General features: G+C 53.4%; 2 protein-coding genes across 2 annotated transcripts in view; both read right to left on the bottom strand.

Annotated features, from left to right (window-relative positions):
- The window catches only part of LOC308177814 (uncharacterized protein), a 44,201-nt gene extending 28,775 nt beyond the window's left edge, over positions 1-15,426 (bottom strand). Inside the window, exons 1-3 of the mRNA XM_080555609.1 lie at positions 7,059-15,426; positions 5,026-5,106; positions 1,621-3,936 (exon numbers count right to left, since the gene is read on the bottom strand). Coding sequence (XP_080411735.1) covers positions 1,621-3,936; positions 5,026-5,106; positions 7,059-9,500 — 4,839 coding nt within the window. The 5' untranslated portion in view covers positions 9,501-15,426. The remainder of the gene's footprint in view (positions 1-1,620; positions 3,937-5,025; positions 5,107-7,058) is intronic.
- A 3,874-nt stretch (positions 15,427-19,300) lies between these two features.
- On the bottom strand, positions 19,301-21,754 carry LOC308177813 (protocadherin gamma-A10-like; the record flags this gene model as incomplete). The annotated part of the gene is made up of 1 exon (XM_080555608.1): positions 19,301-21,754. The coding sequence occupies one exon, from the start codon at positions 21,752-21,754 to the stop codon at positions 19,301-19,303; it is 2,454 nt and encodes an 817-aa protein (XP_080411734.1).
- Positions 21,755-25,797: the final 4,043 nt, after the last annotated feature.

Raw genomic sequence — 25,797 nt, 5'->3', positions numbered from 1 at the left:
GAGCAGAGTAGGATCCTGCATGGCACGAGACACCATCTGCCACTGACAGGGCCAGCACTGAGGCTGGGGCCTGGTGGGCTGCACCGTCCCCACCGCATCACTTTTGGGGGCTGGCTGCTGCCCTGCAGGGGTGCAAAGCCTTGGTGGGCACGACACAGTCCACAGCAGTGGCTTGGATCTTTTACCACAAAGCCTGAAAAACCACGGCCCGATGCTGGCCCAGCTGGTTTCTGGCAGCCCTGGGGGGCTGGGGAGCCTACCCCCTGCCTGTTACCACCAGGGTGATCCCCATCCCCAAGCTCAAATCATTTACTGCCTGCCTCCCCTCCCCTAGCTGCTTGCCAGGAGCCTTTGGTTTGGGGGACATCCTTGTCCCCAGCTGTAACACAACCTGTACAAAGGGAGAGGAACACTTGCTCTGGCAGCTGTCGCAGCCGTTCCTGCCTGCTGCAGATAAGTGCTGAGTGTGAGCAGCGACGCAAGAGGGAAAAAAAATAATAAAAGGCATAAAATAACTCTGGGAGGTTTCTGCTTCTGCCTGTGATTCAGCTGCAGCGAGCAGGCAGCACACACGGCCCTGTGCCTGTGCACAGCTTCTGCTGCATCTCATTCCCTTCTGCCCTGAGAAACCACTCGATCCTACTCACAGCCTCCCAGGAGGGGACACAAGACCGGCACCAACCACCTTGGAAACCCATCAGACCCCCCCAGTTCTGCTGGATCCACCACCCAGCCTCACCCCTGAGGATTGCCGCGTTCCCGTAATTGAAAGCTCTCAAATTAAGCTGCACAATTCCCACCAGGAAAGAAGCAGAGGAGCTGCCTGCCATGCGCAAACATCTTCCTGTCTGCAGTGTATTCAGCCCGGACATTCGACATCACCCTGAGACAGCATTATTACAAACTGCAATAGGGCTGCTAAAGCAAGACCTGGGTGGTGGGCTTACCACTCAGCATCCAGCTCAGAGGAGCCCTGAAAGCAGCTGTGGAAGCCTGCAGTCCCACCCCACCGCCCCGAGACAAGCATCCTCACAGTGCTTAAATGGAAATAAAACCGGAACCATAAGGAGTCAAAGTGAGATATGGACAGGAGGGACAGCTCTACAGCCACAGTCGGGGACTAGCATCATCATTCAGCTTTGAGTGCTACATGGTGGGATGCGACGTGCTGGTGCCCCACAAGCAGCTGGTGGCTCACAGCCCACCTCTGCTGTCCCACACTGGGGCACAGCGCAGAGGGACTGCGGGCCCCCCTTGATGCCTGGACCTGCAAGGACTTAGTTCTCATTTTGAACAGGGAAGGAAACCCCACGAGCAGCAGACTTTCTGTAAATGGTTGCAAGCTGACCTTGGCTTCCACTGGCTAGCCGTGCAAGGTGTACCCAGAACTGCATCCAAAAGACGTACTCACTACCCGGAATGAACAGACTAACTTGACCCTGCTCACCGCAGTGCAAATGTCATCGACGCACAGGATGCCTCATTCGATTTTGAAGAAGTCAACCACCCTTTAGAGACATGGCGCAACTGAATATCCCCCCCAAGCCCCAGTCTGCTGCCATGGGCACATAGCATGGACCAGCCCAGCACTGGGACTTGTCCAGGAAGGGGCTACATTACCTCGGTGGGCGTGGGGAGCCGGCTGGTGGTGCCCACAATCTGGTGGTATGGTCCTGGCTCACCATTCCTCATGGTGTTCTGGCGGCTCCCCAGGGGGCTGGAAGTGAAGGGTTTTTTACACAGGAGATCGCTCTGGCGAGAGTCCGTGGTGAGATAGACCTGGTGGTAGAAGTTGGGCGGCATGAAACCACCTCGCACCGCATCAACGTGGTGGAAGGGCCCTGGTGTCCTGTACAGGGTGCTCCTGGAGCTGTTGAACAGCTCCTTTGACTGCCTCCACTTGTAGCACTTGAAGATGCCCACCGACACTATGGTGATGAAGAAAGCGGCCGAGACCAAAATCACAGCCAAGATGAGATAGAAAGTCACGTGCCTCCTGGGATCGTGTGCGGGCACCATGTCAGTGAGGTCGGTGAGCACCTCCTTGACCCTCTCAGCCACGGAGATGGAGACGGTGGCACTGGCAGACAGCGCAGGCTCCCCGTGGTCCTTCAGCAGGATGACCAACGTGTGCTGAGGAGCCTCATCCTCCTGGAGCTGGCGGGTTGTGAAGATCTCCCCACTGTGGAGCCCAACTGAGAAGAGGGTTGGGTCAGTGGCCTGCAACAGGGTGTAGGAGATCCAGGCATTGTACCCTGCATCTGCGTCCACCGCCACCACCTTGGTGACCATGTGGCCCGCAGGAGTACCTGGTGCCACGACATCGGTATAGGGGGAGGTGGAGTTGGGGAGGGGGTACAACACTGTGGGGGCATTGTCGTTGAGGTCAGTGACAAACACACTGACCGAGAGGTTGGTGGCCAGAGGCGGAGAGCCACCATCCTGGACCTGCACTGTCATGCTGAACTCCACCTGGTCCTCATGGTCCAGGGAGGTCAGCAGATAGAGGGTGCCACTCTCCTGGTTGATGGAGAAGAGGTGACCCACAGTGGTGTCACCCTGCAGGAGGGAATAGGTGAGATGGCCGTTGCGCCCCAGGTCAGGGTCTGTGGCGCTCACATTAAGAATGGGGATGCCAGGCACGTTGTTCTCCAGCACGTACACATCATAGAAGTCCTGGGAAGACTTGGGTGCGTTGTCATTGACATCTGACACCTGCACCAGAATCTGTTTTACCACAGACAAGGGTGGTGAGCCTGAGTCCCTGGCTGTGACAGTGATGTTGTACTCAGATGCCTCTTCCCGGTCCAGAGCTGCTTTGGTTTTCAATGTGTAATAATTTTTGAGAGAGGAGCTGAGCGTGAATGGGATCCCAGGGGAAATAAAGCAGTTCACCAGACCGTTGTCTTGGGAGTCCAAGTCTGTTACACTCAGAAGAGCTACGACCGTCCCTGGGGCAGCGTCCTCAGGCACAGGGCTGTACACAGAAGTCACCGTCACCTCTGGAGCGTTATCATTCACATCCACGACTTCCACCAGCACTTTGCAATGAGCTATGCCAGGAACAGCACCCTTGTCTTTAGCCTGTAAGTAAACCTCGTGCAGCTTTGTTTCCTCATAGTCCAGCTGCCCCTTGACCCTCAGCTCCCCTGTGGCTGAGTCCAGAGCAAAGAGCTCTCGTACCTTGGCTGGCGTGTGACTGCTGAAGGAGTAGACGATGTCTCCGTTGGGCCCATCGTCCAGGTCGTAGGCACTGATCTTGGCGACCAGGGTGCCACTGGGAGTGTTCTCCCTTACGCTTGCCTTGTAGGTGGACTGGTTGAAGACCGGGGCGTTATCGTTCGAGTCCACGACGTCAATGTGGATCTGCACGTGGGCCGAGCGCGGCGGGCTGCCTCCATCCAGCGCAGTCAAGACCAAGTGCAGCTCCCGCTGCTCCTCCCTGTCCAGCTCCTTCTCTAGCACCAGCTCCGCGTACTTGCTGCCATCCACCCTCGTCTGCACATCCAGCACGAAGTGCGGGTTGGCACTCAGCTGGTAGGTCTGCAAAGAGTTAATCCCCACATCGGGGTCTTGCGCGCTCTCTAGCGGGAAGCGCGCCCCGGCCGCCACCGACTCGCTGATTTCCAGCCTCGCCTGGCCGCTGGGAAAAACCGGGTCGTTGTCGTTGATGTCCTGGATCTCCACGGCGCCGCTGTACAGCTCCAGCGGTTTCTCCAGCACGATCTCAAAGCTCAGGGAGCAGGGGGAGAGCGCTCCGCACAGCTCCTCGCGGTCTATCCGCTCGCTCACCAGCAGCGCGCCGCTCCCGGGATCCACCGCGAAGAACCTCCTGCTGCCGCCGGACACTACCCGCGGCCGGCGCCCCGAGAGCCGCGCCGGGTCCAGCGCCAGGTCGGCCGCCACGTTCCCCACGGGGGAGCCTCTCCGCGCCTCCTCGGGAATCGCATAGCGGATGGCGGCGGAAGCCCAGGAGGAAGCGCCGAGCAAAAGCCAGAGGCTCAGTACCTTCCCCGTCGTCACCCCGCGGCTCCGTGCGGCGACGCCGTTCATCGCACAGGACGGCAGCGCTCCCCTTCTGCCCCCTCCTTGAAATCCTCAGCTCGCCCCTTCCTGCCGCTGCCCGGCGCCCCGGGACGCGGCGTGCGGCGGGGAGAGGGACATTGCTCGGCGGCACGGCACTGACTCACTCCCCGGTTCGCTCTCAGTCTCTCTGTGCCTCGTCCCGGCTCCGAGCGGGGCCGGGCCGCCCGATCCCCCGCTCCAGCATTGGCCGACAGCGGCACACAGAGTCCCGGCCAATAACTGCACGGAGCGCTGGGAGCCCCGCGGCCGGGAGGGAGCGCGGCCGCCCCACCGACAGCAGCGGGGCTCCAGCCGGCTGACACCCAGCCCAAAAAGCACGTGTCCCTTTTCCCACGTACGGCGCCGGTCAGACACCGGCAGGAAGGTGTGAGAGTTAACGGAGGGGATGGAGCCGAAAGGGGCGGCCGGAAAACGCGGGGTGTCCCCCGGGAAAACAAACCCTCGTTGGAGTCAGGCAGCAGGAGCGAGAAGGGGCGGGAGGGAGGCAGAGGGGGGGCGGGATGACGCGGAGGAGGGGGTCTCACGGGACCTTCCGGCTCCCGGTCCTGCCAAGAGTCCAGCCCTTTCCGAGCGTCCCACAGCGTCGCGACGGCGCGCCGCCGTGTGCCAGCAAAGCAGCGTCGCCGACAAAGCGACACCGCTCTCGTGCTGCCGCTCCCCCGGCGGGCAGCTGCTGGGGTTCCCGGCAGCCGCGCCCCCGCCCCGCTCCCCATCGCCACCACTGTCCCAGGAGGGGATCCTCCCCGACAAATCGCAGAACCCTCGGCCTGACACTCCCTCCCTCCCTCCCTCCTCGCCGCCTCCCGGCTTGCTCCCCCGGTGCTCGATTCCTCCAGACGCAGCGAACTCACGGCCGGCGTCGTGCTGGCACCTGGGGCACCCTCCCCGCCCCCTGCTGCAGCAGCCCCGCGGGTCGCGGCACCGTGCAGATCTCGGCACCTGGCCGAGCACCGTCCGGTTCTCGGGCTGCCTTTCGGGTTGTTGCACCTCCCGACACGGCGGGTTTCCGACGTTTAGAGCCTGCAAACGGACGCAAACTACCGCGGTGTTGGAATTCATTTTCTGTCACCCACGGAACTGCTAAGGTGTCTCGGTGGCACAGGAAGGGAAGAACGGAGCTAGACACGGGAGCGCCAGGAGCCCTGTCGAAATCGGGCTGTGGCAGAGAAACAGCATCCCGCAGCACCAGGCGCTTTCCCACAGCCGATAACGAACGAAAGGAAAAGAAACTGGCGCCCACAGCTGTTTATCGAGGGAAACTGCAAGGACCTCTGCTCCCTGAATAATCTGCCCGGAATCGTTGCACCTGAGGAGCTGCCATCCCAAAGTTTGCCGTGCCTGAGGGCGGTGTGCGGGGGCTGCAAATCGCGCTCACCAGCGTGGGGGACCTAACACCCTCCGGAGAGGCAGGGACCTCACCCCTGGCTGCGCGTTTTCGCCCTGCGCACTGCTGGTAACTGCCGGGAGCACACCCAGATTCGCAATGTTTCAGCGCTTATACGGGGCACCAACGGAATCAAACGGATCGGCTCAGACTTTCCGACCCAACAATCATTCTCGCAATTAACTTAATTGTCGGAAGTTAAAACGTACCGGCGCTACTTACTCCTAGCTCACTCTTATCACCAGTCCACTGAATTTGATAAAAGTATACGCCTCAAGTCAATAAAATCCAACGTTAGTAATCAATATTTTAACAGAACTGAATTCTAAAGCAATTTAAAGACTACCAAGGAAAAAGAGATGCTTTACCCACCGCAGCTGCATCGTGCATGTAAGTATGAACAGTTTTGCCACTCTATGCCTTCTGGAGCACCTCCACCAGGCCGTGTCTGCAGGCTCACTTTGCTGAAAGCAGCTTTCTTTCTTCACTAGCCCTTATGCAACCAAATTCCAATTATCTTTCCTACATATAATCTAAAATGAAGAAAATCCTCGACTTCCTTCGAACTAAACCTTGAAATAGTCTGCAGCCGCTTATTTACTTTGAAATAAGCTCTGAATCTTTTTTCCCCTTACTGCCTCTTTTCCTAATACATTCAAGTCTTTCATAAATTCTTGCTGAGCAATTTTTCTAACATATACATCGCAATTCGTAAAAAGTTTTTCCTCATATGGGTACACATGCGAGCCCTACCCAAAGTACTTTGTCCTGGCAGTAGTCAGCCAAGATGCAGAGTGTCGAGTACAGCCAAGAGATCTCCCTATTCAGGAAAGGCGCTGAAGACCCAGCATTTCCATCTTTCATATTTCGAGTGATCTGCGGACATTACATCCCCTTCACTTTGATGGGAAACCAGACTATTAAAAGCAACATCCTCGGAGCTCCTGAAAACACCATTTGAAGGAAGAGGACCAGAACTATTAGCAGCAAAGGGGAAGGCACCTTCCCCCTGCACAGGGAATTACTTCAGGGGCGAGTTCAAGAGAAATCCCGGGCAGAGCGGCTCAGCCCGTCCCTATTTCTGGTCCCACCGGGGCTCCTGAGGAGCCTGCGGCAGCAGCAGACCCAAAACGCTTTCTGCTCGGCTCCGGGCTCTGAGCAACAGCCCTGGGTCCCCGGTGAATGCGGGATGGAGGGGAAACGTTAAATCATACGTGCGCACAACATCTTCCTTATGAATGTTTCAGAGAGAGCAAAGAACAGAGCTGGAAAGGAAAACAGACAAGAGGACTGGAGTTGTTGTCCTGGAGTTGTTGTCCTCCTAAGTGCAAAGCCCGCGATAGACCATACATCAACTTCACAAAGTGCTCACATAGGGCACTTTAGAGACACTAAATGAAGCATTCACTAAACCCAGACGAAAGGATTGTCTCAGCTTTGTGCCCCAGGACCCTTGTGCCATCGCTCCATACTGTGTTCACGCTACAACCCAGGCTCGCTGAAACTCACACCCAAGGCAGAACAGAGCGACAGGGGAAGGGGAAAGACCGGACGAGTACACAGAGAAGGACCCGGGACAGCAGCTCACCTCTGCCGAACTCTCTGGGCTGGGAGGGTCCTTCCCGGAGGAGCCTCCTGGGCCAAGGTCCCCCGCCAAGACATGGTCAGGCAGTGCTGCCGCGCCCGGTCTCAGAAACGTGAAGTCCTTCTGGCCCGATTCGGAGGCCAAACACACCTCGTAGGAGTAGGGCAAGGGCAGCGTGCTGCTGCAATAGTTGTAGGGTGCTTTGGGGCCCAGGCTGGAATAGAGTTCCTTATCGGAAGTCAGGAAAATGGGGGGGCTCCTGGCCCGTCGGCACTTGAAGAACACTACCAACATGACTGTGAAAACGAACAGCAAGGACACCAAAGCGAGCGCCACCACCAGAACGAGGTTTAGATCTGAAGTCAGCTCGGATTCGGCAGCCTTGTCGCTCAGCTCCGGCAGCGCCTCCTGCAAGCTCTCGGCCAACACCACGTGCAGCGTGGCCGTGGCCGACAGCGCCGGCTGCCCGTGGTCCTTCACCACGGCCACCAGCCGCTGCTTCGCCGCGTCCCGCTCCGACACGGCCCGCGCCGTGCGCACCTCGCCGCTGTGCAGCCCCACGCGGAAGAGCCCCGGCTCCGGCGCCTGCACCAGCTCGTAGGACAGCCACGCGTTGCGCCCCGCGTCCGCGTCCACCGCCACCACCTTAGCCACCAGGTAGCCGGCCTCGGCCGAGCGCGGCACCACCTCGAACGGCACCGCGCTCGCGCCCGCGCCGCCGCTCGCCGCCCCGCCCGCCGCCGCCGGCCACAGCACCCGCGGCGCGTTGTCGTTGCGGTCCAGCACGAAGACGCGCACCGTCGCCGTCGCGCTGCGCGCCGGCGTCCCGCCGTCCTGCGCCCGCACCGCCACGGCGATCTCGCGGCACTGCTCGTAATCGAAGGAGCGCTGCGCGTACACCGCGCCGCTCCGCGCCTCCACCGACACGTACGGCGCCGCCGCGCCCGCGCCGTCGCCCTCCAGCCAGTAGCTCACGAGCCCGTTGGCACCCGCGTCCGCGTCCCGCGCGCGCACCCGCAGCACCGGCGCGCCCGCCTCGTTGTTCTCCGCCACGTAGGCGCTGTAGGCGGCCTCCTCGAACACCGGCGCGTTGTCGTTCACGTCCGACACCTCCAACGCCAGCGCCGCGCGGCTCGACAGCGCCGGGCTGCCGCGGTCCCTGGCCATCACCGTCACCCGGTACTCGGCCGCCTGCTCCCGGTCCAGCGCGCCCGCCGTCACCACCTTGTACGAGCCGCCCGATGACGCCACGATGGACAGCGGCGCCTCGCCCGACAGCTCGCACCACACCTGACCGTTCTCACCGGAGTCCCGGTCCCGCACTTTGAGCAGCGCCACGACGGTGCCGGGCGCCGCGTCCTCGGGCACCGGGCTCGACACCGACGTCAGCGTCACCTCGGGCGCGTTGTCGTTCACGTCGAGAACCTCCAGCTCCGCTTCGCAGTGCGCCACCAGGCCGCCCCCGTCCCGCGCCTCTACCAGCAGCGTGTAGCCCCGCGTGTCCTCGAAGTCCAGCGCCTCTCGCAGCGTCACCGTCCCGTTCTCTGCAGCCACCGCGAACTTCTGCAGCACCTTGGCCGGCATTTCTGCGAAGCCGTAGGTGATGCGGGCGTTGCTGCCCTCATCGCTGTCAGAGGCCGAGACGTGCAGCACCACGGAGCCCGGCGGCGTGTCCTCCCGCAGGCTCACCCGGTACCGCTCCTGCGCGAACACGGGCGCGTTGTCGTTGGCATCGGTGACGTTGATGCAGAGCTGGGCGGTGCCGCTCCGGGGCGGCTCCCCGCCGTCCAGCGCCGTCAGCACCAGGCGCAGGCTCGGTTCGCGCTCCCGGTCCAGCGCGCGGCGCAGCACCAGCTCCGCGAACTTGCTGCCGTCCTGCCTCTCCCTCACTTCCACCGCGAAGTACCCGTTGGCCTCCAGCTCGTAGCCCTGCAGGGAGTTCGGCCCCACGTCTGGGTCTTCGGCGATACCCAAGGAAAAGCGGGCGCCGGGAGAAGTCAGCTCGTTGATTTCCAGCTGGATGCGGTCTCGCAAGAAGCGCGGCGCGTTGTCGTTAACGTCCTGGATGGCCACTTCGACGTGGAAAACGTTCAGCGGGTTCTGCACCACCACCTCGAAACTGACGGAGCAGGACGCCGACTCGCCGCACAGCTCCTCCCGGTCCAGCCTCTCGCTCACGTACAGGTTCCCGTTCTCCCCGCTTACGGCGAAGTAGTGCTTCTCCGAGCTGATCCGCAGCTGGCGTGCCGGCAGCTCGGCCGGGCTCAGCCCCACGTCCCGCGCCAGCGGCCCCACCAGCGAGCCCCTGCTCAGCTCCTCGGGGATCGCGTAGCGGAGCCGCTCCGGCGCCGCCCGGCAGCAGCAGCAGCAGCAGCACAGGAGCAAAGCGGGTAGCAGCCCCTGCCCGCCCTCTCGCCGCCGATTCCTCCGCCGCCCGCCTGCCATTCGCAGCAGCGCTCGCCGCGCTCCTTCCACCCCCCCTCCGCCGCCGCTCCTGCCAGGCGCTGCCCGTCCCGAGCGCCGACGCCGCCGGAGCGCAGCGATCTGGGCACCGGCTCGGACGCCGCTCCCCGCCTCTCTGCTGCCCGCGCCGCTCCCGCTCTGGCGGCGCCGGGCGAGCGAGCAGCCGGCGGGGGCAGGAGGCGGCGGCGGCGGCGGCGGCCAACAGCGGCACCCGGAGGCCCCGCGGCGCCACCGCAGCCGGCTGCTGCCCGCGCACCCCGGGTCCCGGCCGCTGCTCGCCGAGGCGCGCTGACAGCAGGCGGCGCCGGCAGCTAGCGGGAGCGCGATTCATCGTCGGGTTCTGCCGGGTTTCTGCCACCGCGCGGAAGGCGAGGCGAGCAGCTCTGCTCGGCTGTGGAAGTGAGGAGTCTGGCTGGGGAGCGTATTACCGAGCAGCGGAGCAGCGCGCGGACATTGCACACCAGAGCACAGGTAAGAACAGCCAGACGCACTGTAAGGGAAAGCCGACACCTTTCAGGAGTTTCCGCTACTGCTGAGGGTTGTCTTCCCCCAGCTCTCGCATTTCATTTCTATCAGCTATGACTAGCAGCAGCAACAAAGTACTTCTGAAGAAAAGGTGTTGTAGAAAGAGAGCACCAGATCCACCGTGTACGATGTTTTCTCTCAGGAGCTTCTTGGTTATATCCATTTCATTTTATGTATCTGTCATAGTGACTGGGACTACAGGAGAACACGGCAAGCTTTATTCTCTACAAAAGCAGCATCAGCACATGCTCCCGGTTTTACAAATCAGTGAGATCACCACCACTTCCTACTCCAGCAGAATGAAGACAGCCCTGTTAAATCTGGTTTTCAAAAGTGCTTCTCTTTGTGAACGGAGTGAGAAAGTTGATGTAAGAACATAGATGGTCAGCAAAAATGTACCCAATGTACTGGCATACTTCTATCACCAGTGTGCTGTTTCAGTGGTTGTGAAGAAAAGCAATTGTATGCTACCCTGTGATGGTGCCTGATGCATATGCAATATGTCAGCTACCTTTCCGAGCATGGTCAGACACTTGTAGAAAAGAAGATGTCAAAAAAAGTCACTAGACAAAGTCTCAGGCTTTGAAGACAGGCAACACTAGAGAAGGACGTTTATTGATGACACAAACACAGTGACATGCAATTTGCACCAAAAACACATAGAGCATTCTGGGAGTGCGGGGCTCTGAAAATGGAAAGGATTCAACTCACTTGAGTGCAACACTTATGAAAAAGTATTTAATCTTCCTCAAGACCCATTTTTATGATAGCGCTGCCTCTTATCAGAAGTCAAAGGAAATTATGGAATGGAAGGCCCTGAAAGCTAGCAAAGCTTCGTTCATGACCCTCGACACAATATGAGCGAGAGAATCATCTCAAGCTCTATACAGACCACAGATTTGGAAAACTACAAATACAATGGATTTTCCTGACTCTCCAATTGCTCTAAACAAGAGTACTGAGATTGCTCTAAAACATGACTCCATCAGTGACTACTGTGCTCATTTCCAGGGTCCCAGTGATAACTCATTTCCTGATTTATATCTTACAAGAGAGTCTCTTGCAGCACCCTTATAAGATATAAAGATGCAGACTGCAGGACTCAGCTTCTCCTTCACAAGACTATTCCGTAGTCATCAAGAAACAATTGCTTGTGGAGTAATCCTTCTATCATAGAAGAGGCCAAAACGCCACTGTGTGAGCACACTCTGCCTGGCAAACAAGACCATTCTCACAAAGAAATAGCCACACTCTTCTTCAGTCGGAGAGACACACACAAGAGGGTCACAGTAATGATCCCTGGGAGATTTAACCTGCTTTGACAAAACTATCAACAAGGTCGCTGTGTAGACAGGCTTCTTCAGTCAGCAAGGCCATTCCCGTAGCCACATAAAGGGGCTCCTCACTGGCTGGTGAGGAGCACAGAAGTAGAAAGAAACATTTATAACCCACAATGCTATTAAGAATGCATGCTAGTGTACGCCTCATACATCACTTGCATCAATTTTCAGTCCTTACCGTTAATGGATCACATGTTGCTGCAGGTAAGAGTAGACAAGGATACTGAAAGAGCTGCAAGGTGGCAATCAAAGTGCAAATCATTAACCCTTCACAGAAGAGTATTTCCACGTGCCTTGCACTGCCACCCCATCTGTAACCTGTAATGCTGCCCAAAGGAAACTGCAAAAATACTCTGCATCACTTCCATTCCTGAATTGTTCAGCTTTCTTGAGCACAGTCATACATACAAGATATATCACACAGCTTCATGACTCTGGGGTTTAGACCCAGACCCCACAAAAAGGTCAAACCCACTGCTGGATTATTCTGGTGTGTGGACATGGCCCCAGCAATAAAGTACAATGTCTTCTGCTCTATGGATGCCACGGATGCTAGCTTTGACTGCTCCCCAAGGATGTGGGGACTGACAAAAATGGGAGAGATGTGCAAGAGGATTCCCAAGGGCTTGTTCAGCACTGGTAACCTCTGAAATTGAAACATCTTCCATGACCTCATTTTCAATCAAGACCTCAGAGATTCAGTGAAATAGGAAAATAAATTAAATCCCCTGGCTCGATTCCTAACACTTCAACCCACTTTCAAGGACTGAGAAGAGGCTTATAGCCTTATATAACCACAACATTTAGTGTACAAACATGCAGTTTTTTGAATCCACTCACAGTACAGTTAAGCACGTTTGGGACAGCACACTGTTGAGTTGCCATCAAGGTCAAGAAGTGCACCCGTACCCAACCACAAGTATCTTAGAATTTTACATCTGCCAACAACTAATTTGGTTCTTCCACCCTCTTCCTCCACGCAGACCTTGGAGCTCACTTTTGACCAAAACTGGGGAATTCCCACAGGCAACAAGGAACTCACAGTAATGCCTGGGAATGGTCTCATGGCTGAGGAAAGCACCATGTCCCATGTGGCAAACACACATTGCATTCTGAGAACAACCCTTCTGTCACAACTGGCTGAGGAACACATTGTATGAAGAACATTCATCCATAAGGTAAGTAGAAGACTTGCCTAAAGCAGGCACAGGCAAATGAGGCTCTACATTCACTTAATATAATGGCTTATATACATCCTAAAGAATGTTCAATGAAGAAAGTGACCCCTGCATCATTTTTCCACAAACAGATTTTGTTGAAACACTTGAGACTCAACACAGAAGGTCACCAGGGCATCGCAGTCTTCACTGTGGGCACCAAAGTTCATCCTCAGATCACCTGGAACTCACTGAGGTCTTAAGCTGCAAGCAAAGCCTTCAAGTCTTCCTCTGGACAACACAGGAGGGGACTTTTAACAAAAGTTCATCCTCTCTCATCAATTTTTCTACTCTGTGGCCTGCTCATCTCCAATGATTATAAAACTATAAATGGAAAGGCCTTAATACAGGGCCTTTTCTCATGCTAACTCTTGCAAGAAATGAAGAGAGATTCAGCTTTAGCTTCTGTTTCATTTCCTTCATACACAAAAATTTGTCTTCAGATGTTTGAAAGGACCTTTTCAAAGGAGGTAAGGATTTCCTGCAGTACAACTCTAGCATTTTCAAATTCCAAAGCCCTATCCAGAAATGGGAAACATGAAGCACAACCTTCCTGGAAACAAAGATCAGAAAACATAATTATGCCTACAGAGAAGCTATCCATCACAATGTTATGACAAGATATGGATGGATACACAAGTTTTCACAATGGAATTGTAAGCAGTTCTACCCATTAAAGCATCATTGTACATACATGGTTTTTACACCAATAACCAATTAACATTTCCTTCAGGTCAGGAAAACAAGGATCACACTGTAAATGGAACAGGCCTTGGTACCACTACAAAATCAAACCACTGTCCAAACAACATCACTGTAGATCCACCTATTTTCCGGATTCAAAGCCAGTTTCTCGCCCTCCTTGCTCTGCGTGCACAGCTTTTAGTTGCACCATGGACAACTTTTGGCCATGGACATCTTTTGGCCGTATGTCACCCCTCAGCAAGAACATTTCACTTAGTGACATTGTAGGAAACATAAGTATATCAAACTATATTGAGCTGTCTTGATAGCTGTAAACATTCAAAGTATGTATCCCCATAGGACTGCTTCCCCAAGGCCTACAGTTACAATAGGTCTTCCAAGCTTTGAAAGATTATCAGCCACATGGAGGACCAGTTTTAGACCCTGACAACATCAAGGCCAAAACCTGAAACCTGCAGATGTGAAGGAATCAGAGTTTCCTATTGCAGATTATGTCAGTAGGTACATGTGAGCATAATAAGGGTAACCAGTAGACAGCAAAGTCACAGAAGGATCCTTCCAGAGGTTCCTTCCTAGCCAGAGGTAGTCAAAGTAATTTGGACAAGGCAAAAAGGAAAATGCAATATAACAACTATGATAAAGTGAACGTTAACACCTACCTTCTATGTGTTTAAAATTAGAACACACTGAACTCTTTCACATGCCCTGTCTCTCTCCAGACATCAGCCTTCTATCTGTCCAGAGACAGCACAACAAGAAATGAAAGTGGTGAACCTGCAGCATGGCTGCTGCTACAGCATGTCTGTCAGTAAATGCATGACCAGCTCCATCCTTGATAGGTCAATGTTAAAAGACCGTGAAGCAGCAAAATACATCTGTTTCCTCCAAGAGCTCTTCACACACAGCACTATTGAGGCATTCTCAGATCCTCACAACATTCACAATTGCCTTTCATCTTCGTAGCAGGGAAACAGACATAGTCAAAGGACCAGTTGTGCAAACCATTTCTCCACCACATGCTCAAAGACCACAGCATGGACAGATGCAGACATTTCTTTGCTCAACACTTTATCGTGAAGAATCATAAAGGTCAAGAAGATTGTAAAGGAGAAGCAGTTAAGTTAAACAGAGGGCCATTAAGATTCTGTTTCAAAACAATCTTACCCGACTCATCAGGCACATGTGCTATCAGGAAGATACCTGGCTCTGCTAACATCAGCAAAGGAGCAATTGCCCAGCCTGTTTCTCCACCACATGCACAAGGACTGCACTATAGACATGAACATGAAACACAGCCTTCCTGGAAACAATGGCCTAGATATGTAATTACAACAAACAAAAAACTCTATATAACAATGTTATTGAAAGAGATGGATAGAGAAATGAGGTTTCATGCAAGATTTACAAGCCATTCTACCTATGCATCATTGTTCTAAATGCACAGTTTTTATTCAAACTCTTTATTATCAAAGGATTATTTGCCTTTCAGCACAAGGAAACCAGAATCGTAGCATAAATGGCAGAGGCCTTGGCATTAACTATGAAATCATACTGTTGTCCAGCCCATACTATGTTGACCAAGTTATTCTCCAAGTCTGACACCAGTCTCTCACCCTCCTTGCTCAGCATTCACAACCAGTATCCAACTTTTGGCCACATATCACACACAGCAAGAGCATTTCATTCAGTGGAATTTTAAGGAAACTTAAGTATATCAAAATCATGACAGCTGCAAACATTCAAGGTACATATGTCAGCTCCCATAGGTCCACAATACTAACAGATCTTCCAGTCTTTTAAGGGTTCTCTGCTATGCTGAAGCCCAGTTTAGATGCTGGCAACAAACAAAACAAAAATGTGAAAACTACAAAAGTGAAGGACTTCACTATCACTCTACAGACATTCTTCTTTGGTTTACCATGACATTGTGAAAAAAAATCAAATGATGGACCAGCAACACTGCTTCCCCAGTCCTACAGTTATAAAAGATCTTCCAATCTTTGAAGGATTATCAGACACATCGAGGCCCCAGCATTAGTCCTTGAAAATAAACAAACAACAACACAGAAAATACATGAAACCTAAAGAAGTGAAAGAATCAGTTTGAGGTTATGCCGCTAGGTACTTACATACACAGTAATGAGGGGAGGGAACAGGAGGGGAGGGGAGGGGAGGGGAGGGGAGGGGAGGGGAGGGGAGGGGAGGGGAGGGGAGGGGAGGGGAGGGGAGCGGAGAGGAGAGGAGAGGAGAGGAGAGGAGAGGAGAGGAGAGGAGAGGAGAGGAGAGGAGAGGAGAGGAGATAGGAGAGCTGGGACACCTGTGGTCTACGCAGGTAAAATAAAAGTGGAGTGAACTCTGTCATCTGCCTTGTCTTTACAGAGATGACATATATTCACCTGTCCAACCATTATGAAATGACATGAAAGTGAAGGACACCAGTGGTAAAGCTGTTACCAAAATACAACTGTTACCTCACATGTGAAGGGAAAGGTGACTTGGTTTAACATCCACTGTATTGATGCCAAAAGCAAGGCATCTTGCTGCTCAAAATTTGTGCTTTGATTAATTGATGATTAGACAACCAAACGCCAGACTTGCAAAAAGTGCTTCAGCTATCGAGCTCTATAACACCTCTATTAGTCTCCTAGTCCACATCTGAAGAGTAAGCCTCACACAGCTGGTGAAGACTACATAAAAAACAAAACAAAAACAAAACAAAAAACAAACAAACAAACAAAAAACCTTCTAAGCTGTATCGCTAATAGGAATGCATGCTACTGTGCACCTCACACAGTGCTGGCATCAACATTCAATCCTTAGCAAAGGCAGATCATGCAATGTTACAGGCAGAAGTGGTCAAGGACACAGAACAAGCTGTAGAGTGGTAGTCAACATGCAAATGATTAACCCTTCATGGTGAGAAATATCAACATAACTTGCAGTGCCACCCCGTCTGGAACGCTGCCCAGCAGAGAGCGCGGCAATACTCTGAGTGAATTAGGGACATTAGGGGCAAAGCTCTCCTGCCAACAGCCCATGCTCACAAAGGACACCTTGAGGAAGAGTGCAGGAGAGTAAACACATGGGGAGAGAGACAAAAAAGCCCGAGAAAGAGAGTGTGAAGGGAGGGACTCAAGAGGCACCATGAGAGTGATTCACCATGAGGGTATTAGGGTGTGCATCACAGGCACCGGCAGTATCTTCTCAGAGCAGCAACAGAACTCAGACACTGCCAAGGGCATTCCATTCAGTGACATTTTAAGGAAACTTAGTAAAGCTGTAAACATTCAAGCTCTGTATGGAATCAGCTACCTCAACCCCACATTTCTTGCAGATCCTACAATCTTTTAAAGGTCCTCTGCCACACTGAGGCCCAATTTAGACAGTAACAATGAACAAGTCAAAAATGTGAAAACTACAGAAGTGAAGGACTTCCCGATCACTTTACAGATGTTCTTCTTTGCTCTGCCCAAGCAGTATGCTTAATGAGATTCAAGTGATGGACCTGCAACACGTCTGCTCTCATCATATGTGCCTGCTTGCAAAGACACTTCCAGCTCTATTCCTGAAAGGTCAATGTTCAAAGATCATGAGAAATCAAAGCCTCCAAGAGCACTTCACACATGAAGAATTCCCAAACTACTCCCAAATGTTACAATTGCCTTCCCTCTTCATGAAAGTCTGAACAACATCATCAAAAGACCAATTGGCCAGCCCTTTTCTCCACAATCTGCACAAAGACTACACTATGGATGGCTCCAAAGAAAATTTTCTTTTCACCACTTTATCATGATGCAATATAAACATGAAGAGAATAGACAATACGCAGCTAAGTTACACACATGGACATTTTTCAGTATTCATAGTAGTAGGGCATATAAGGTAGATAGTAGGGAATGAATTCCCCAGAAGGTCTTCCTGAAGCTTCCAACACAGGAAAAATAGCATTTCAAATGCAAAACCTATTCATCAGAAAGACTTCGAATTGCATGAACCACAGCTGTATGCCTAATGGAATAACTACAACAAGCAGGGAGATGGGCATCTGTTCTTCTACAGCTGCAGACACAGAGTTCCCTTACACTCTCACCTCAAAACTTTCAGAACTTCAATGCTTTACTTTCATCCTCAGAATCTGCAAACACATCTCACCAAAAGACAAGTTCATTGAACCATTTCCCTATACCACACACCACAGCCACACCATCAAGGAATACCAAGAAGGGAGGTATATGTGCCCAGCAGTTTCAAAAGCATACTAATGATCTAAGAGGAAAGAGAGAGAGGAGACTCCACCAGAGACTGGGTCATCAGAAACTTTTGGAGGGGAATCTCCCCCTCCTATAAGCACATGCGCTGCTCCACGCATACATTCCTCTTCCACTAACATCATGTATACATCCATTCTGGGGAAACAAAAATGGAAGAGAACACACAGGTACCCTCACATCTCCAGCCTTCCACCCCAGCTCCAACTCTGTTGAAATACCCTGCTATTGCTTCATGGGAGCAAGGCCCATGAACACGTAGCACATTGCTCAACACAGCTATGCTGCTAAATTGAAGTCAGCCTACATACATAGATGAAACACCAGGAAAAGATGCAATCAGATAAGCAGCACGAGAAAGCATTCAAAGAGAATGTGTGGTAAGGAATTTCTCTGGGAGGGTGGCACGGTCTTCTCGGCAGGCACCAAAATTCCTCCCCAGAGTACTGGAAAGACACCGAGGTTTTAAGCTGCAAGCAAGGCCCTGAAGTCTTCCTCTGGACTACACACAATGGGACTTTTTAGGAAATTTTAGGAAAAGCTAATCAGTTCTCTTTAATTTCTCTTAGAAGTGTCCCTCTTGTCTCCAATAAATATGAAACTGTAAATGTGAAGACTTTACTTTGTGACATTTTGCATGCCAAGTCTTCAGAGCAATGAAGAGAAATTCACTTTTAGCTTCTGTTTCATTTCCCTAATATAAAAAAAAAATATCTTCAGATGGTTGTTAGGATCTTGTTAAGGGAAGTAAGGGTTTCCTGAAATGCAGCACTGGTATTTTCAAAAGAAAAAGGTGTACCCAGAAATGGGAAACACGAAGCACAACCTTATTTGGAAAAAGGCCTAAAAACTGAAATATGGCTACAAAGAAACACTATTTCACAACTTAGATACGGATGGATTAATATGAATTCAAACAGGAATTATAAACCATTATACACAGGCATCATCACTCTACATACACAGTTTTTCTGCAAAACATTTTATCATCAGGGGATTACAGTTGACTTTCAAGGCAGCAAACCCACAATAAAATTGTGTATAGGTGCTGAAGGCCTTTGCACAAACTATAAAATCAAATCTTTGCCTAAAGAAAATATCCATTAATCCACCTATTTTCCACATTCACAACCAGCTGCTCACCATCCTTGCTCTGCATTTACAGCCTTCGCTTGCACCATGGACAATAACATTCTAGCCATACGTTGGCCACTGCCAAGAATGGCTCATCCAGTGACATATTAAGGAAGCTTAAGCACAACAAATTTGTTGCTGTGAAAGCAGCCAAAGTTCCTGTTCTTTATGAAAACAGCTCCCCCGATCCAAAAGGTAACATACATAACAGACTTTTAAGGGTTCTCTATGATACTAAAGCCCAATATAGACACTGTCAACACACAAGGCAAAATCATGAAACCCACAGAACACAAGAAGGACTTCACTTTCACCCTTCACACCTCATTATTTTATCTTGGCAAATATTATGCTGCATGAAATTGAAAGGATGAACACACAATGGCTCTGTTGCCATACACTGTGCCTGCTAGCAAACACTGTTCCATTCTTGAGAGGTCAATGTTCAAGCACAACTCATTACTCAGAGATTCTGTCAAACCCAGCACCTCTGTGGCAATCTCACACGTCTTTCATCTCGGTAAGAGGCGTGAGCACCGAGAGAACAAAACGGGAGAGAAAGAGGCGAGCGCGGAGGGAGGGACTCGAGTGACTCAGCTAGAGCCACTCACCGGGAGGGCGTCGGGCTGTGCGCCGCGGGCGCCGGCAGCGTCGTCCCCGAGCAGCGGCGCGGCCTTGTCGGGCGGCGGCCGGGCCGGGAGGGTGTTGCAGCAGCTGTCGGCCGCCCAGCGCCGCTGGCTCTTGCGCGAGTCGGCGGTGAGCGACACCTCGTGCGAGTAGGAGTGCAGGAAGGCGCGGACGCCGTCGATGCCCACGAAGTGCGAGGCCGGGACGCCGCGCAAGGCGCCGCTGGCCGGCGGCAGCAGCTGCGAGCGGCGCCAGCGCCGCAGGCGCAGCGCCAGCAGCAGCAGCAGGAAGGCGAGGAAGAGGCAGGACACGGCCGCCACGGCCAGCACCAGCCAGCGCGTCAGGCTGCCGGCGGGCTCGGCCGGCGCCGCCGCGCTGCCCAGCTCCGAGAGCAGCTCGGCCACGCTCTCGGCCAGCACCACCGTCAGCGTGGCCGTGGCCGACAGCGCCGGCCGGCCCTGGTCCTTCACCACCACCACCAGGCTGTGCCTGGGCGCGTCGCGGGCCAGCGGCGAGCGCGCCGTGCGCACCTCGCCGCTGTGCAGCCCCACGCGGAAGAGCCCCGGCTCCGTCGCCTTGGCCAGCTCGTAGGACAGCCACGCGTTCTGCCCCGCGTCCGCGTCCACCGCCACCACCTTGGCCACCAGCGCGCCGGGCTCCGCCGAGCGCGGCGCCAGCTCCACGCCCGTCCAGCCCGCGCCCGGAGCCGCCGCCGCCGCCGGCGGGTACAGCACCTGCGGCGCGTTGTCGTTCTCGTCCACGATCAGCAGCCGCACCGACACGTTGCTGCTCAGCGCCGGCGCGCCGCCGTCCTCCGCCCGCACCCACAGCCCCACCTCGCGCACCTCCTCGTAGTCGAACGAGCGCAGCGCGTACAGCGCGCCCGTCTCCGCCTGCACCGACACGTAGGACGAGAGCGGCGCGCCCCGCACACGCCCCTCCGCCAGCCGGTACCGCACGCGCGCGTTCTGCCCCCAGTCCGCGTCCCACGCGCGCACCGTCAGCACCAGCGCGCCCTCGGCGTTGTTCTCGGCCAGACGGGCGCTGTAGCGCGCCTCCGCGAACACCGGCGCGTTGTCGTTCACGTCCAGCACGCGCAGCGCCAGCACCGCGCTGCTCCGCAGCGACGGCGACCCGCCGTCCGCCGCCCGCACCGTCACGTTGTACTCCGACACCTCCTCCCGGTCCAGCTCCCGCGCCGTCACCACGCTGTAGTAGCTGCCCACCGAGCTCCGCAGGCGGAACGGCACGTCCCCGACCAGCGAGCACCGCACCTCGCCGTTGGCGCCCGAGTCCCGGTCCTGCACGTGCAGCAGGGCCACCACCGTCCCCGACGGCGCGTCCTCCGAGATCTCCCTCAGCGCCGACGACACAGTCAGCTCGGGCGTGTTGTCGTTCACGTCGATCACCGAGATCGAGACTGTAGCAGTGTCGAAAAGGCCACCGCCGTCTTGTGCCTGCACCTCCATTTCGTAGGAGTCGCCTTCCTCGAAGTCCAGGCTCCTCACCAGCCTGATCGATCCCGTCTCGGGATCCAGAAAGAGTTTGTCTGTTTTTGCTGCTGTCACTTTTATGACCGAATACTTAACCTCGCCGTTGAGTCCCTCGTCGGCGTCGGTGGCCGTGAGGGTGAGGAGCGTGGAGCCAACGGGCACGTCCTCGGGCACGCGCACCGCGTACACCGCCTGGCTGAACACGGGCGCGTTGTCGTTGGCGTCCAGCACAGACACGCGGATGCGCGCCGTGCCCGTCCGCGCAGGCTCGCCGCCGTCGCTCGCCCTCAGCACCAGCTCGTGAAACGCCGCCTCCTCCCGGTCCAGCGCCTTGGCCAGCACCAGCTCGGGACGCTTCTCGCCGTCGGCTCCCGCCTGCACGGACAGCGAGAAGTGCTCGTCGCCGCTCAGCTCGTAGCTCTGCAGCGAATTCACTCCCACGTCCGGGTCGTGTGCCACGGCCACAGGGAAGCGCGACCCTGGAGCAGTCGTCTCACTCATTCTCAGTTCTGTTTCTGCCTCTCCGAAGCTCGGCGCGTTGTCGTTAATGTCCGTGATTTCCACTTCGATCTCGTAAACTTTCATCTCGCCCTCCACGATCACCTCACAGCGCAGTACGCAGCGCTGCAAGCTCTCGCACAGCTGCTCTCTGTCTAGCCTCTCCGCCGTCACCAGGTGGCCGCTGTTCGCATGCAGAGCGAAATACCGCGTCCTACCTCGGTCCAGGATGCGAGCGCCGCGGTCGCGGAGCGCCGTAAGCTGCAGCGCCAGGTCCTTGGCCACGTCGCCCACGAAAGAGCCCTTGGGCAGCTCCTCGGGCACCGAGTAGCGCAGCTGCCCCCACGCCGCCTCCCACGCCGCCACCAACACGCAGCACAGCAGCGCTCGCTGCCTCCGGCCCCAGCGCCCTTCTCTCGCCGCCCACATCTCCACCACGGCCCCGCCGCCACCGGACGCCCGCCGACAGCTCCCCGCCGCCGCCCCGACTCTTCGCCTGTGGCTCTGGATCAGACTCTCGCTCCGGCTCCTATTTCAGCTCTGGCCCCGGCTCCAGCCTCGCGGTCCTTCCGCCTCGCTGCAGCTCGGCTCCGCACCGCGGGGCCGCTCGCAGCCCGTCCGGCCACCAATACAGCGAGCGAGCGAGCCGGGCCGCAGCGGGCGGGGCTGGCTGCAGCGCTCCGCTCCTTCCTCTCCTCCGTGGTGAACAGCGGCGCCCGCAGCCGCCGCCCGGCACTGCACGCGCGGCTCACACCGAGCGCCGCCGCCCTGCCTCTTCCGCGGAAACCTTCGGCCCCCGCGGACACGGCGCCACGGAACATTCCCCTGCGACACGGCCCAGAGTCGGTGCTTTTGCTTCTGCAACACCTTCTCTTCTTCGAGGAGAACATCGAATGTATTCTGGTCTTCATGGCGGTCATGATCAGAATGAAGGTAGAGGTCTCGATACCTTAGTTCTACTGCATGGCAGGTAAAATTATTCGTGTTAATTCGGCCTCAAAGTAATTATCACCCTTACACCATGTTTGCAGAAGGACATTCACTTCAAGGAATTGCAGAGATCGTTCTTGCACTCATTCTTGAATGGACATTTTCTTGTCTTTTCAACACTTTACATTCATTTTAATCTTACATTAATTTATAATTTGTGCTATCATTCCAATGTCAACAACCGTTATGAAACAGTTCCCCCTGTAGGGGTGCAGCATCAAGGAACCAACAGCTCCCCTCAGCTCTCCGACCAGGTTGTGCATGCACTCCACATCCTTACTACAGAGCATACCACTGTGGACACTTACAACTGATCAGTTTCCCCTGCTATAAATGCTGTCCTGGAGACCACAACAGCTGAAAATTCTTGCCTAACTTCAATTCACTCAAATGGATTTCCAGGAATATAGCTACCCATTCACTGGAAGAAAATGCCATGCCATTCACTATGAAGGTAGCAAAAAAAAAAAAAAACTGGGACGTGAGCATGCCACTGTGCATACAAGTGTAAGATGAGGGCAGAACTTGGCATCAGTTGTCAAAAACATTGTCCGATACATTCGAGAAGCCAAAGGAAGACCATGAAATATCTCCAGCACTAAGCATCAATCATATTTTCCTGATTCTGTCATGCAGAAGCAGTGGATCTCATTCTACATACTAAGCATTCACATCCATGGCTAACAGATATTAAAACAGTACCTGGGATCAGTTAGAGCACTAGGTTAGTGCTTCCATGGAACACCTGCTCCCACAGCACGCTTCTAGGCTTCTTTGCTTTCACCTTCATAAATGGTGGTGACTCCACTGCATAGGCACTTTTTGTCAAATACTTTTTTCTCAGGGAACCATCATTGCCTCTAAGGACAGGGACACCATGATCAGAACAGAAATAGCATAGCCCTTGGTATCAGGTATGAAACAAAAGCATTCCCCAGCCAGAGACACACTGACCCAACTATTTTCCAGGCTCTAAGCCTGCCTCTCAGCATCTGTACTCTACAGTCACAGTCTTTATCTGCGCCACAGACAACATCCTACTTCTCATCGTCCGTCAGACAAGAAAGACAGGGGCATATAGTTCTCTGACATGTTATTGAAAGAGAAACGTATCGAAGTAGTTCTCTCCAGAGGAGGAAACATTCATGGTCTGGATGGAAACTGCTCCCACATTCCCACCATTCTAACAGATCTTCCAATCTTTTTAGGGGTCTCTGCCACACTCAGGCCCAGTTCAGACAGCAGCAGCAAACAAGGCAAAAATGTGAAAATTATACAAGTGAAGGACTTCACTGTCACTCTGCAGACACCCTTTTTTGATCTGCCCTAACATCGTGGAAAATGAAATTCAAGAGATGCACCTGCAACACTCAGGAGGACTATAAAGATGTTTGAGGCTGTGCAGGGAGAAAAAAAGAAAGGCCAAAGCCCAACAAGAGCTCAATCTGCCTACTACACTTAAAGACTCTTAACTTGTTTTTATAAATACATAAACAAGAAAAGGAGGACTATTAGAAGAGGGGGGAAACATAGTAATAAGAGATGAGCTCCTTAATGCCTTCTTGGCCTTAGTTTTTTGAAGCAAAACCATTTTTTCTCTGGGTACCTCATCCCCTGACTACCTGGTAGATCGGGATGGGGAGCAGAATGAAGCCCTCATAATCTACCAGGAAATGGTCAGTGACCTGTTAAACCACTTAGACATCTGCAACTCTATACAGCCAGAAGGGATTCACCTGAGGGTACTGAGGGAGCTGGTGGAAGTGCTCGCCAAGCTATTTTCCATCATTTATCTGAAGTCACGGCTCTCTGGGGAGGTCTCAGCTGACTGGTGGATATCAATTGTGATGCCCATCTACAAGAAGGGCCGGAAGGACAATCCAGAAAACTACAGGCCTGTCAATGCTGGGGAAGCTCATGGAGCAGAACATCTGGTCCTTTGTTTGGGTCACAGCAATCCCATGCAGTGCTACAGGCTGGGGTAGACTCACTTAAAAGCTGGCTGAATGAAAGGGACCTCTGCATATTGGTCAATAGACAGCTGAATATGAGCCAACAGTGTGCTCAGGTAGCCAAAAAAGCTGACAGCATCCTGACTTGTATCAGAAATAGTCCAGCCAGCAGGACTAGGGAAGTGATTGTCCCTCTCTACCCATCTCTGGTGAGGCCACACCTCAAATGCTGAGTTCAGTTTTGGACCCCTAACTACAGGAAGGTTATTGAGGTGCTGAAGCAGGTCCAAAGAAGGGAAATAGAGACATTGAAAGGTCTAAAGAACAAGTCTTATTAGGAGTGGATGAGGGAGCTGGGGTTGTCTAGCCTAGAGAAAAGGAGGCTCAGGGCAGATCTTATCTTCCTTTACAATTACCTTAAAGGGGGCATTTAAATCTTACATTCATTTATAGTTTGTGCTGTCGTTCCGATGTCAACAGCTGATATAAATCATTTCCCCCTGTAAGGGTGTAGCACCAAGGAATAAACAGATCCCTTCAGCTCTCTGAGAAGCCTGTGCACTCACTCCACATCCCTGTTATTTCATAAGCCAGTCTGGGCACTCACCTCTGATCAGTTTTCCCCACTATAAATGCAGTCTTGGAGATCACAACTGCTGAAGATTCTTTCATTCACTTAAATGGATTTCCAGAAAAATGCCTACCCAAAAAACGGAAGAAAACCCCAGGACATTCACTTTGAATGTATCAAATGTTTGAATGTATTGAGAATGTATCATACTTTGAATGTATTGAGAACCATGGGACATGAGCATGCCAGTGTACACAGAGGTGTAAGATGAGGGCAGAATTTGGCATCAGTTATCAAACACTTCCAATACATTCATTTGAGAAAAAGCCAAAGGAAGACCATGAAATACCTCCATCGCTAAACATCAGTTTTCCAGATTCTGTCATGTAGAGTCAGTGGATCTTGTTCTACACAGTAAGCATTCACATTCATGGCTAATAGTTACTACATCAGTACTTTGGATGAATCACAGCACTAGATTAGTGCTTCCACGGAACACATGCTCCCACAGCACCCTTCTATGCTTCTTTGCCTTCACCTTCATAAATGGTGGTGACTCCAGCTGCACCATTTCACCTCAGAGACCTCCACTGCATAGGCACTTTTTGTCAAATACTTTATTCTCAGGGAAACATCAATGCCTCTAAGGACAGGGAAACCATGGTCAGAACAGAAATGGCATAGCCCTTGGCATCAGGTACGAAAAAAAAAAGCATTCCCCAGCCAAAGACACACTGACCCAACTATTTTCCAGGCTCTAAGCCTGCTTCTCAGCCTCTGTACTCTGCAGTCGCAGTCTTTATCTGCATCATGGACAACATCCTACTCCTCAGCATTGGTGAGGTAAGAAAGAAAAGGGCATATAATTCTCTGACATTTTACTGAAAGAGAAATATATCACAGTAGTTCTATCCACTGGATTAAACATTCATGGTCTGGAAAGAAATTGCTCTCCCAGT

Source organism: Anser brachyrhynchus, assembly GCF_964034855.1.
Source record: "Anser brachyrhynchus genome assembly, chromosome: 14".
NCBI classification, from domain to species: domain Eukaryota; kingdom Metazoa; phylum Chordata; class Aves; order Anseriformes; family Anatidae; genus Anser; species Anser brachyrhynchus.
This window is presented reverse-complemented; position numbering and strand designations above follow the sequence as displayed.